The 12,357-nt window shown below is 41.2% G+C and overlaps 1 protein-coding gene across 3 annotated transcripts in view; it reads left to right on the top strand.

Moving 5' to 3' along the window:
- mgat3a (beta-1,4-mannosyl-glycoprotein 4-beta-N-acetylglucosaminyltransferase a) overlaps positions 1-12,146 on the top strand; it is a 32,363-nt gene extending 20,217 nt beyond the window's left edge. The window contains exons 2-3 of one of the 3 annotated variants that reach the window (XM_079610836.1): positions 9,266-9,479; positions 10,470-12,146. In XM_079610836.1, the coding sequence (XP_079466962.1) occupies positions 9,266-9,479; positions 10,470-11,708 (1,453 nt within the window). In that variant the 3' untranslated portion in view covers positions 11,709-12,146. The remainder of the gene's footprint in view (positions 1-9,265; positions 9,480-10,469) is intronic. The other 2 variants (XM_079610838.1, XM_079610837.1) reach the window with 2 other exon arrangements.
- Positions 12,147-12,357: the final 211 nt, after the last annotated feature.

The raw sequence follows: 12,357 nt of genomic DNA, 5'->3' as shown, positions 1-12,357 counted from the left end.
GAGTTGTTGTCTTTCATCCCCATAAGCCAAAAATAAATTTTCTGGCTTTTCTCAGTCTAGAAGGCTCCAAATTCAAAAATAATTTCACATTTCTTCTACATAAATGACACATTTTAAATACACATTCATCTTTCCAGAGGTGAAGTATCCCTTTAAATAACCGAACTTCAACAACATAAGGGCAGATCCTTTGAGCGCTGCCGATGACGCTGTGAAGGGATGCTCGAGTGATCAAGTATTCCAATGTATAAAGAAGCTTTCCTTCGATTCCTCCGTCCTCATTTTCTTTCCTTGCAGCCTTCCCTCATATCCTACAGGGGGTGGAGCTGAGACGAGAGGAAAGGAAGTGAGAATAGAAAAACAAGGATGCACAAATAAAAATTGAAAAGCACCCTAGGCCTACTTATCCATCTCCTTGCGAGTGCCAACAAGATTAATCTCTGGTGCCATACACATGTCGCGAGAGCCGACCCACACGCTGTTCTGATTGGCTGCGTTTTTGATTGATTTTGTCGCATCGCATAGTCGAGTCTGGTTTGGACCAGGGGGCAACCTTCCCGTCTCTGGGTGCTTCTCAATATCCCTCCTCGTCTCCTCGCTTCTCCATCCTATGACCCGGAAACCGATCGAGCTCAGCCATCTTGAAGGACATCTTAATTGTCGAGGACAATTGACCGTTCGCAAAAGCCACGCCCCTTAGTTATTGTTACTATGCCCGTCAAACAATTGAGAACCATAGCCATGGCTGGGTTGAGATCCATACATTAAGTGATTGGTTTTGGAGTAATGCAGCAGACATATCCTCCAGGGCACGACAGAAAGTATAGACAGAATAGCGCACGGGAGCACATGCACAAAACGGTTTTGTAAAATTATATATCAATCATTTTTATTTGATCATATATCATTTTACAAAACTGTTTTGCGCATGTGCTCCCGCGCGCACGCTATTTCAGTCACAACACTGTTCTCTTCATTCATAACTCGTAGCCTACTGAGAAGGATATATTTGTGTAAATAGTTGTGCAACTGCGCAAACTTTGTTTTGAAGTTTAATGTTTGAGTTCCAGAAGAATTTGTGACTGTGTACCTGTTCAACCACATCAAAGTTTCGTAATTAGTAAGTCCGTGCTTTTTCTCTTTTTTTCTCTTGTTTGCTGACTGATGAGGGGGCCGCAGTGCCATAGTGAAACGGTGTTTGTACATGTAGCCTATTTTTTAATAATAGTTGCAAGCAATCATAAAATACAGCAAGTTTTAAGCCTGTGCAGACCTCACTGCCATAGGCGCATCGTTTCACTATCTTGCTGAAATCGGAATGTTTGACGGAGGTCCTTCTCCTTAGTTACAGTTGCTGAGCTAGGATTGGACGAGAACCGTTCGAGGGCGGGGTTTTGCGAACGGTCAATTGAGTGTATCCTTTGCGGAAGAGTTTTATTGACTAAACGTGACGCATGTATAAATTCTCTTCCTCCTTCACATCTGTCACATTAATTTTAATTTATGCTTTACCTTTGCAGTTTAAATATACCCTACAATAATTTACGATGCTAATGATCGTAAAAAAAAAACATCACCTTAGTATGTCAAAAGGATCCATATAGCCTACACCATTTAAATTATTATTGAATTATTATTAAAATACATACTGATTTACTAAAACAATAATTGCCATAGGATATATGTGAGATATTAACCGGAGACGTTATTTTGCTGTTGTAGGCTGTAAGCACCTTTGAAATAACTGAAATCATGTGGCTAAGTGATGTAGAACTGTAATGCGGTTAATATCTGCCTGGAACTACTTTAGCCGTGGTTTTCTTTGAAAACGTACTCGGTTACTAGTGTAACCTCGGTTCTCTCTAGAAGAGGAACGAGTACTGCGTCGAAGACGCTACGGGAAAGATTCTTTCTCGAGATATTGAAGCCAAAAAAATTAATCCTTAATTTTGTAATAATGTAAAATGCTTTGCAGCAGAGAACCGTGGTTACGTTAGTAACCGAGTACGTTCTCTTACGAGAGTTCTCTCGTACTGTGTCGAAGACGCTACGGGAACCCTGTGTAAAACGCCGTGCATGCTGATATCCAACACCAGACACCCAAGGGCGCGCGTGCGCCCGGGGCACACATAGTGCATAATCACCAGAAAAACTCACACAGAGTTCCAGGAAAGAGAGGCTAGAATAGCATCATTCTTTTATAATTAGTGCCCCGAAGGGTATTTACAGCATGTATATAAATATATATGGTGGGTCATAACATTGCTCATAGGACAAACTGTCGGTGAGTGATGCTTAAAACATTTTGGCAATCTGGGCCGTAATGGAACGGAGCAGAAAACACCATATTATGTCTTTTAGACCGAGAGCAGTCTGGCCTGCAAGGCGGGAACCTCTAGGTTATAAAACCTTATAAATGTAGACGGCGAGGCACAGCCTGCCCCCATACAGATATCTTGCAACGAGATTCCACTAGACCAAGCCCACGAGGAGGCCATGCCCCTCGTAGAATGTGCTCTGATGCCCAACGGGCACGGCAGTCCTTTTGATGCGTAGGCTAGCGCTATGGCATCCACTACCCATCTGGACAGGCTCTGTTTTGACGCAGCTAGTCCCTTGGCGGGCAGCCCGCGCGCGCTCAGCTCTCTCAGCTGAGAGAGAGCGCGCGGGACGAGCCCCGTAGCGAGGGCTAACGCTGCGTGGTCCTCACCCAGGCAGGAAACGCATATCACGTGGTGGTCGCTGAGTGGAGCTCTACACGAGCCACAGGAGGTGCGAGGCATCTTGAAAAAGACGCTCGGCTCTTTTAGCGTGAGGAAAAAAAATGTGTGACGCAGCGGCGAACACAAACACAAAACACACACAATTAGAAAGGATATAGAATTCCACGCCGGATAGCGATGCAGGGAACGACGGCTGAAGGCGGCGAGATGTCGACCAGCGGCTTCAGTTGAAAAGGCGCGTCCTGCAGTGATGCTTTGTCGACGGCTGTGGCGGCTTCCTCTCAGGATCCAGCGATGCGGGAGCTTCGCTGAAGAGTTGAAAATCAGAGTGATACAGCCGTGCTCGGATATTTATAGGCCTAGGCCACGCCTGTTTTGGCGGGACGTGACGCAGAGGGCGCGAAGCGTCCTCATTGGGTCAAGCGTCATGAGAGGCCTCGCATAGGCTGCTGCTTTTGCAGCAGAGCAGCCAATTGGCGCGCAAGCTGTTCCGCCTAAGGCTGTATGCTGCTGAAAGCGTTTGACATTATTACAAAATTAAGGATTAATTTTTTGACTTCAATATCTCGAGAAAGAATCTTTCCCGTAGCGTCTTCGACGCAGTACGAGAGAACTCTCGTAAGAGAAGCTTATTTTTCTTTGTCAGCCAATCAGATTCAAGTATTTAACAGCCCTGTAATATAAATATAAATAATTCATAAAGATTTCAGTATTTAAAGTCAGTCTTGAGTCTTTTTGTTAATTATTGATAATTGAAGACAGATAATTCAACATATGGTCACACATTGATCTTTGTACCATATAAAACCATGCTTGAACTGATGTTTGATCGTATCATTTGCAATTCAGCAATGGTTCCTGTTTGTCCTGTTCAATATTAACACTGGGAGCTGAGAAAAACTGGTGATGAGAGAAAAACTGAACACACAGGTCAGGTGAATTATTCACTCAGCCTCTCAGCCAAAAGAAAAAGAAAAATAAGCAATTCACTTTTGTGTCAGAGGATGTGTGTTCATGGTAACTTCATGCTAAGTGTTCATTGTGTATGTGTGTTGTGTTCTCCTTTTTTATTTCCTTTTTTGAAAGTAGCAAGTTACAGCAGTAAAACCACTTCCTTGATTCTTCTAATCTCATCCAAGTCCATTTATCGCAAGATTTTAATTTCCTCCACGCCTGCTTATTTTCCACCGCATTTTTGTACTATTAAAATCACGTTATTGACACCATTAACTTTTCATATATGTGACCCTGGACCACAAAACCAGTCACATTTTCAGTAATTTTTTGAGATTTATACATCACATGAAATGTGAATAAATAAGCTTTCCATTGATGTATGGTCGTTTGTTAGGATATGACAATATTTGGTCGAGATACAACTATCTGAAAATCTGGAATCTGAGGGTGCAAAAAAATCAAAACATTGAGAAAATCGCCTTTAAAGTTGTCCATTTATGTTCGCGATTGTGCTGCATTCACTCACAAAAATAAATGTTTTATATATGTATGGTAGGAAATTTTCAAAATATCTTCATGGAACATGATCTTTACTTAAAGGTTGTATCAGCGATTTCAGGCCCAAAAATAAATGATCACATTCATCTAATCTCTCCTGATTGTGGCGAGTGGGACTTTGTTTTACCGGCAACGCCACCCGGGGAGTTTCCCCCCCGAGAATAGAATTTGACTAATTAAATGTTGATTTATGCATGAAGCCAGAGACGTAGTTCCATTCAAAAACAATTATTTTATTCATACAAATACTAAAACCATCAATTATAAATATGCATGCTGATAAAAGGGGGAAAGAATATGAGGCCTTACCAGTAGAGGGACAGAGTCAAGGGGTGTGGAATCTCAAAAAAAGGATCCCCGATCACACGTGAACACTCACACACACACAGTGATAACTCCAAACTACACAAGGGGAAAACACAGCACACAAAGAAGACGCCACCACCAGAGACACCGACACCGCCACCTTCAGCACTCAGCACTATGGAAGAAAGGACATTCAATTATTGGGAAAAAAATTAATCCATAAACCAAAATAAATAAAAATAACTTCAATCTAAAGCAGATCTAGACAGCAAGTGTGACTTAATAGACAAAGATATTTGACAACTCGGAGTTCAGAGATATAAAAAATCTCTCAGCTCAAAGCAATATAAAACCAAAACAGAATCACTTTAATCATGAGTTAACAAATAAACATAGAAAATAATAAAAATTGACAATTATACAATTTCAGAGAAACTTGAAAGTCTCTCAACTTAAAGAAAATGAAACCCCCAAAAAATAACTTAATCAGAAATTAACAAATAAACAGAAAAAAATAAAATGGACAATTATAAAGTTTCAGAGAAACCTGAAAATCTTCATCAAAACAAAAAGAATTATGAAAAGAAATATGAAACCAAATCACTTAATCATAAGTTAACTAATAAACTAGACCCCACTATCCACACACACATACTAATAAGCACGGGCAAGCCACATAAGGACGATGCTATCCTCGTGTCACACTGAGTCAAATACACCCCTGCCAGACACCCAGTTGGACAACAGATCTGACGCTGAACGTCGCGTAAAGACGTTCAACTCCAGGGTTGCGCTCATAAAATTACTTGTGGACGGTTGATGATAGAAACAGAAGTTGGTTGAGACAAAACAGCAGCACTGCAGGGAAGGGAGTGGCTAGTGCAGATATCATGCGTGAACGAATCGGTTTACAACCCCGTCAGGGAGCGTCGCGTCAATGCACCAATAGTGACGATAGTACGGCTACACCGAGCCAGTGACAAAGCTCAACCCGGTTCCATCACAGGAAGGATCGAGTTCGACAGGGAGACACTGTCGATTTGCTGTAACTGCACCGCCGGACATAAATCCTGATTGGTCCAGAGAGAGTGTGTAATTAGACCCATTGCGACTAATCAACCTGCTACATAACGATCCGCTAGCTGCCCGCCTCTTAAGCAGGCCGTCAAAAAAACGCGTCTCTGTAGGCAGCCTCCCAGCAAACACATTTACGTTGTGGCAACGTCTCTGGCACGTTGCACTTCTGCTATGGCAACGTTGTTGTATACGTGCTCGCAACATTGTAACAACATAGAATTGTAACGGCGGTGATCCACTTGTCCGTGCGACACTTCTGTCGCGCTGCACTCCACTATATTCCTATGGGTGACGTCAAGCGACTTTGACGCGCTCGCAAAGCATTCCGGGAAGGCGGTGCTTCATTTGAAAAAATGCCGTGCGTCAAAAAGCTGGCCGATGCCCATCTTTATGCAAATGAATTCCGTTGAACGCGAGGCGTCTATCCAATAGAAGCACGCACATGGAGACGGAGGAAAGTCTCTCGCGGGTCCTTTGTTTTTGACTGGCCGCTGGCTCAAAACCACGCCCATAGCGGTAAACTAGAAGAACGCCCATCAACGTTCACATGTGGGGAGGCGTTGCGACACCACACGACATTCGTGTCGGACAAGTGGATCAGTACCGTAAGACGCGACAGGGGTGTAGCAACGTTGTTACGCGACATTCAGCAACTGGGAGACGACGTTCTAACAAATTTTTTTTACAAATTCATTTAGCATTTTGTTAGATAATTATTATACTTTTTAAATATTGTTTATCCTTATTATTTAATGGGGCTATCAGTAAATTAGCCTAATTATAATCAACACCTGCAAGTGTACACTTTGAAGAGTGTTAACTTTATTAAAACTGCATATGGTAGGCCTAATCAAATTGCACTTCCAAAAGTCATACATTTGTGAAAAAGAAAAAAAAAGACAAACGAATATACAAATTTATTTTAAGTATAATAAATAAAACATAAAAAGCAAAGGCAGATCAGAACATTTAATGAACAAAACCGGGTTCTGTATGGCAGACAGTAGTCGAAAGTCGGCCGATAAAGGTCGGTAACCGGGGAAACATCGGACAAATCAAAAACTAAAACGGAGCGAGCGAGGCTACATTAGTTACATTAAATTAAAGTTGTATGTTGTGTTTGATAGCTGAGGCTAAATTAAACGCAATACTCACGTATCCTTGCTCGATGATGAATGAGAACACAATGAGCCCAACAGGTGGTTGGAATTTAGAAAGCTGATTTTCCCGCTTCAGGGCAGTGACGAGTGACGAGTACATAGTCCAGTGACGAGTGACGAGTACATAGTCCAGTGGTTGTCCAGACACCCTAGGCACAACCTTAAGCAATGGCCCTGAACGGTGGTTTAATGTCAACATTGTGACAACGCTGTAACAACCTTCACCACACAACGTAGTTAAAGCAACCTTTTGGCCATGTTGTTAAAACGTTGTTAGAAGGCCGGGTACGTTGTGCCAACGTTATGTGTTTGCTGGGCTAGGCTCTGAGATCTGCGCACAAAAACAAATGGTTTCACCAACCACTCAAAACCAAAATAAACAGTGTTCCAACCAATCACCGACAGTGGCGGGGTGTTGTGAGGTTTTGTGCTCGTGCACGGTGACGGCTGCACGCAAAGTCGGAGCTGAAGAAGAAGCTGTGTTATGGAATAAACACGATGGTATTCCTTCGCCCTAATCCTCCTCCTCTTGGGGATTGACTCAGCCATGTTCAATTTCTCTTGTTCATTGATAGACGCTGGCTTCTTCTTCAGCTCCGACTTCGCGTGCAGCCGTGCACGAGCGCAAAACCTCACAACACCCAGCCCCTGTCGGTGATTGGTTGGAACACTGTTTATTTTGATTTTGAGTGGTTGGTGAAAACATTTGTTTATAACCAATCATTTATTTTTGGGCCTGAAATCGCTGAAAACCTTTAATATCCTAATGATTTTTGGCATAAAAGAAAAATCGACCATTTTGACCCATACAATTTGTTGGCTATAGCCATCAATATACCCGTGCTACTTGTGACTGCTTTTGTGATCCAGGGTCACATATATGCAAATATATCACTAGTAAGAACCCTTTGGATTTGGATGGCATTTCTCACCATGTGTTTTTTGTGAGCATTAATATAGGCTAGAACTTTGCCTCAGATCTTTGGAGAGATGTTTGAGAACTGTCAATGTATAAAGGCATAAACTACGGTTTGCACAGTGGAAAACATGGCATAGACCAGTATTTTACAGTAATGGCTTGTTATGCTAGTTATGCTTGGAATGACAACTGCAACAGAGACAGGGGTGGGCCAACTGCCACAAAGATGTAGCAACAGTGGCAGCACCACTGTAACATACTTGCATGTAGTATGTTACAACATACACTGTCCAAGTAACATACTTGCTCTGAATGTACCGGCAGATGGAAGCGTAAAAAATGTGACGTGCTGATGAAGTCAAAGTTCAGTGTTTATTCCATAAAACAACAACAAGAGAAAGAAAAATAACATAAACTGTTCAAAGTTAACTGCAAACAAACTTTTGGCTATGCCAATAAATTGACCCAAAAACAGAGCAACCAACTCACTCTACAAGCTCCATACAACACTGAGAGGCCCTCTTAAAAAGTATAAGCCCCTTTGGACTAAACCATTAAGTAATTAAAGGTAATAAAGAAAGTTAAGAAAGACAAAAAAAAGATTTAACAGTAACAAAAAGATAAACTGTTAGAATAATACAAAAATATATAAACATTGGAAAAAACTAAATTAATTATTAATGTTTAACAATGTTTAACGAAGAATCAAACAGAACACCAATCTCCCCCTCAGACATGAGAACAATCAACTGTGCCTTCTATTGGCGGGAAATAGATATTTAAAAATGGTGGCAGTTACTGTGACCGGGTTTGGTATGGGAAGATGTTCCAGTACGCAAGTATGACAATTTATATATTATGTAAGTGGTTAATTGAAAACAATAAACATTTAACACGGTAACTGGTCTTGTTCGAATTCTTAATACAATACATAAATCAACAGTGAAATGTATGACTCCGTAAATGTTAAACTAAAGAAAAAGGACATGGTGAGGACAGGAACAGCACTTAAACAATACACAATCATTGACACACACATATCTGCGTTAACTGGTGTTAAGATTTGGGCAAAACAAATGTGTTCTGTTAGTATGAAAAGTGTATTTATCTCTAGTCACAGAGCCCCACTATGACAACAACATTTGACACTTTTCTTGTCAAATTAAAAGAACAAAAGAAGAGACAAATAAAGAAAAATGGGCCGAATGTAAACATAATGTAAAGGGCCGTTCACACAGAAGATGAGTCAGTCAGATTGTTTCTGCTGGACTTTCCCATGGTTGCTAATGTTGCACAACACTGCTCATCTTTCATGGGCTAAGACCCCAGTGACACCCGGGATCCACTGCAAAAAGATTGCTAAATGTAATTGCTTTAATTTCTGCTAATTAATTATCTGTTACTTTAAACTGAGAAGACACTTTGACAGCCAGACTATTTAAAGATATAAATGACAGACTTACTCTTTGAAATTTTTATACATTCTATAGGCTACTCTTTGAAATTGTATGTTAGTGGGCTGAGTTTGTTTTCGTCCAACTAACAGAATTGTACCTGTGTTATAGGATAAGAATAAGGAAGCATAAGGTCTTCCTGTTGTGCTTACTGGGGATGTGTCTCGTTTCCTTCCTTCATTACTACAAAGCCCTCCACAATTTTTCACTGCTGCAGGAGCTCTCGTCTTCCTCCACCCATCTAAAGACCCTGAAGTTGTTCAGAGGGATCTTCTGGAGTTTTCCGGCTACTGACTTCTACAGACACAGACACAGCCACCTGAAGGTAGAGGGGATGAGGGTGAAAGAAGTTTTAATCTGAGGTCTTCTACTGAGGTCCTCATGTGGTTTAATGAACCTGGTTTAGTACTGACTCGAAGAGTATTTATAAAGAGAGCCGGTTATTTTGTGGTTGGCATAAAAGTTACTGTTTGGGCTGCATGGTCTCATCTACAGACTTCAGCTTTATATATAAAGTATATACAGTCATGTGGAAAAAAAAGTAGGCTACAACCTTTTAGTATTCTATGGTTTTACGTATCAGGACATAATTTAAAATCATCTGGTCCTTGGCAGGTCTTAAAATTAGGCAAATACAGCCTCAGATGAACAACAACACATGGCATATTACACAGTGTCATTATTTATTTAACAAAAACTAGGGGAAAAGGAGAAGCCATGTGTGACAAACTAAGTACCCCTTACAGCTTCCATAGCAGGGTAAGTAGCAGTCAGCGCTGCTAATCAAATGCGTTTGATTTAACTGATCACGAGCAAGTGTAATCAACTCTATAAAAGCAGAAGTTTTGGCAGTTTGCTGGTCTGGAGCGAGTCAGACCTCAACACGATTGAAATGAAAGAAACCTTAAGAGAGCTGTGCATCAACAAATGCCCACAGACCTCAATGAACTGAAGCAACGTTGTAAAGAAGAGCGGGCCAAAAATCCTCCACAGCGATGTGAGGGACTGGTAAAGTCATATAAAAAATTATTTCTGCAAAAGGTGGCTCGAAGCAATTAAATCATAGGATGTACTTAGTTTGTCAAATAAAATAGAATGTACTTGTTTTGTTAAATAAATAATGACAAGTTCCATGTGTTGTTGTTCATCTAAGGTGGTATTTACCTAATTTTAAGGACTAATATTGACTTTTTAGGCGGCCAAGTAACTGACAGATTAGCTAACAATACTGAATGTCCCAGCTCTCAAGAATGTCACTTGACTACAAATGTATTAAACTGTCTTTGTGATAATAATCTTCATTTCCTCCAAACAGACTCAATATGACTCACATGTGATTCTGCCAGATCCTCCAGGTGGGAAACTTCATGAACGTACCTTTGTACTCCATGATGATTCCACACCCTTTTTCATCCACACCAAATCCGGAGCTGTGTGCTTCCGTGAGGGTACGGATATGGCCGCCTCTGCTTCTCACCGCCGGTTACTGCAACATAACTCCAAAGACGACACAATCAATGCAGGCAAGAAGGTGGTTCAGTGTCCCTGTCGGCAGGGTTGGCACGGGCCTCACTGTGGCATACCTACAACTGTGTATCACTCCAATCTCCCGTCCAAGTCAAAAGTAAAACCCAGAAAAGTTCCACGTCGAGTCATCAATGCCATCAACATCAACCATGAGTTTGACCTACTACACGCTCGATTTCACGAACTTGCAGATGTTGTGGACGTGTTTTTGGTTTGCGAATCCAACTTTACCGCGTACGGTGACACGAGACCTCTTTATTTCCGGCACCTTCTCCTAAACGGAACGTTCGATTACATTAAGCACAAGATTCTGTACGTCTTCCTGGATCACTTTCCAGAGGGCGGCCGTGAGGACGGCTGGATCATGGATGATTACCTGCGCACATATTTGACCAAAAATGGAATGTCAAGGATTGAGGGCCTCAAAGCGGACGATGTTTTCATCATCGATGATGCAGATGAAATTCCTGCTCGAGATGGAATCCTTTTCCTCAAACTCTACGACGGCTGGACGGAACCGGTTGGGATACACATGCGCAAATCCCTTTATGGATTTTATTGGAGGCAGTTCGGAACGCTAAACGTCTTATCTGCTTGCACGGCAGCCATGCTCATTAAGGTTTACAAAAGTGATGGGATTCTTCTTCGCCGCCGATCCTATTATTCCATGTCGGGTTTCCGGGAATATGAGAACTCCACGGGACGCATTCTAGTACCGTGGGCAATCGGAAGCCCCGTTCACTATGCTGGATGGCACTGCTCTTGGTGTTTCAAACCAAAAGGGATTTATTACAAGCTCATATCAGCTCAGAATGGAGACTTCCCACGTTGGGGCGATTACGGGGAGAAAAGGAATATAAGTTACATTAAAGAGTTAATACGTACAGGGGGTTGGTTTGATGGGTCTGTACCAAACTACCCACCCACAGACCCCAAAGAGCATATGTACGCTCCCAAATACCTCCTGGATAACTACAATAAATATCGCTACTTGCTGGAGAACCTATTTGCCAAAGAGAAACGTTAAGAGAAACGGATCCGTTTCAAATGGGCATTTACTAAGTTACCATGATCGTTTCTGTATCCTAATGTTTCTGTATTCATAATGGAGACCTAGAGAGAGTGTTACAGTCAAAACGGGACTACGGTAAAAATTGCATTAGTTGCATTGATGCTTTGATTCTTAAGATAAGTCATCACTATTCTCTCTCTTTTTTCCAGTAAAAATATCATCCTTTAAAATCAGCATGAAGTCAAAATGGACAAATATTAAAAAATGTATGGAATATTGCTAGATTTATCCATGCAAATCATTATTATTTTTAAATTAATTTACTCATAATCTTGAATCAAAATAGCTTTCCCTACCTCTTGCATCTCTTCTCTTATGACGTGTTCACTGGCGTGAAGGCGGGAGAACCTGTCACTCACATGACATCACACCAATAGCAAACCACAACCATCCAATCAATTCTCCATGGACGAAATCAAGTCCCGCCCTACATTTTATACATCACAATAGGCAGAAAAGACTATTACAACTTTCCTTTCATGCCAACTTTAAACAAGATAAATAATATAAAAACAATAGTAATATAAAATACATTATTATTTATACAAAACAATATGTAAATACTTGTTTTCAGAGAATATATCTTCAAATGTATTTTTTGTTT

Source organism: Phoxinus phoxinus (genome assembly GCF_949152265.1).
Source record: "Phoxinus phoxinus genome assembly, chromosome: 1".
In the NCBI taxonomy this organism is placed as follows: Eukaryota; Metazoa; Chordata; class Actinopteri; order Cypriniformes; family Leuciscidae; genus Phoxinus; species Phoxinus phoxinus.
This window is presented reverse-complemented; position numbering and strand designations above follow the sequence as displayed.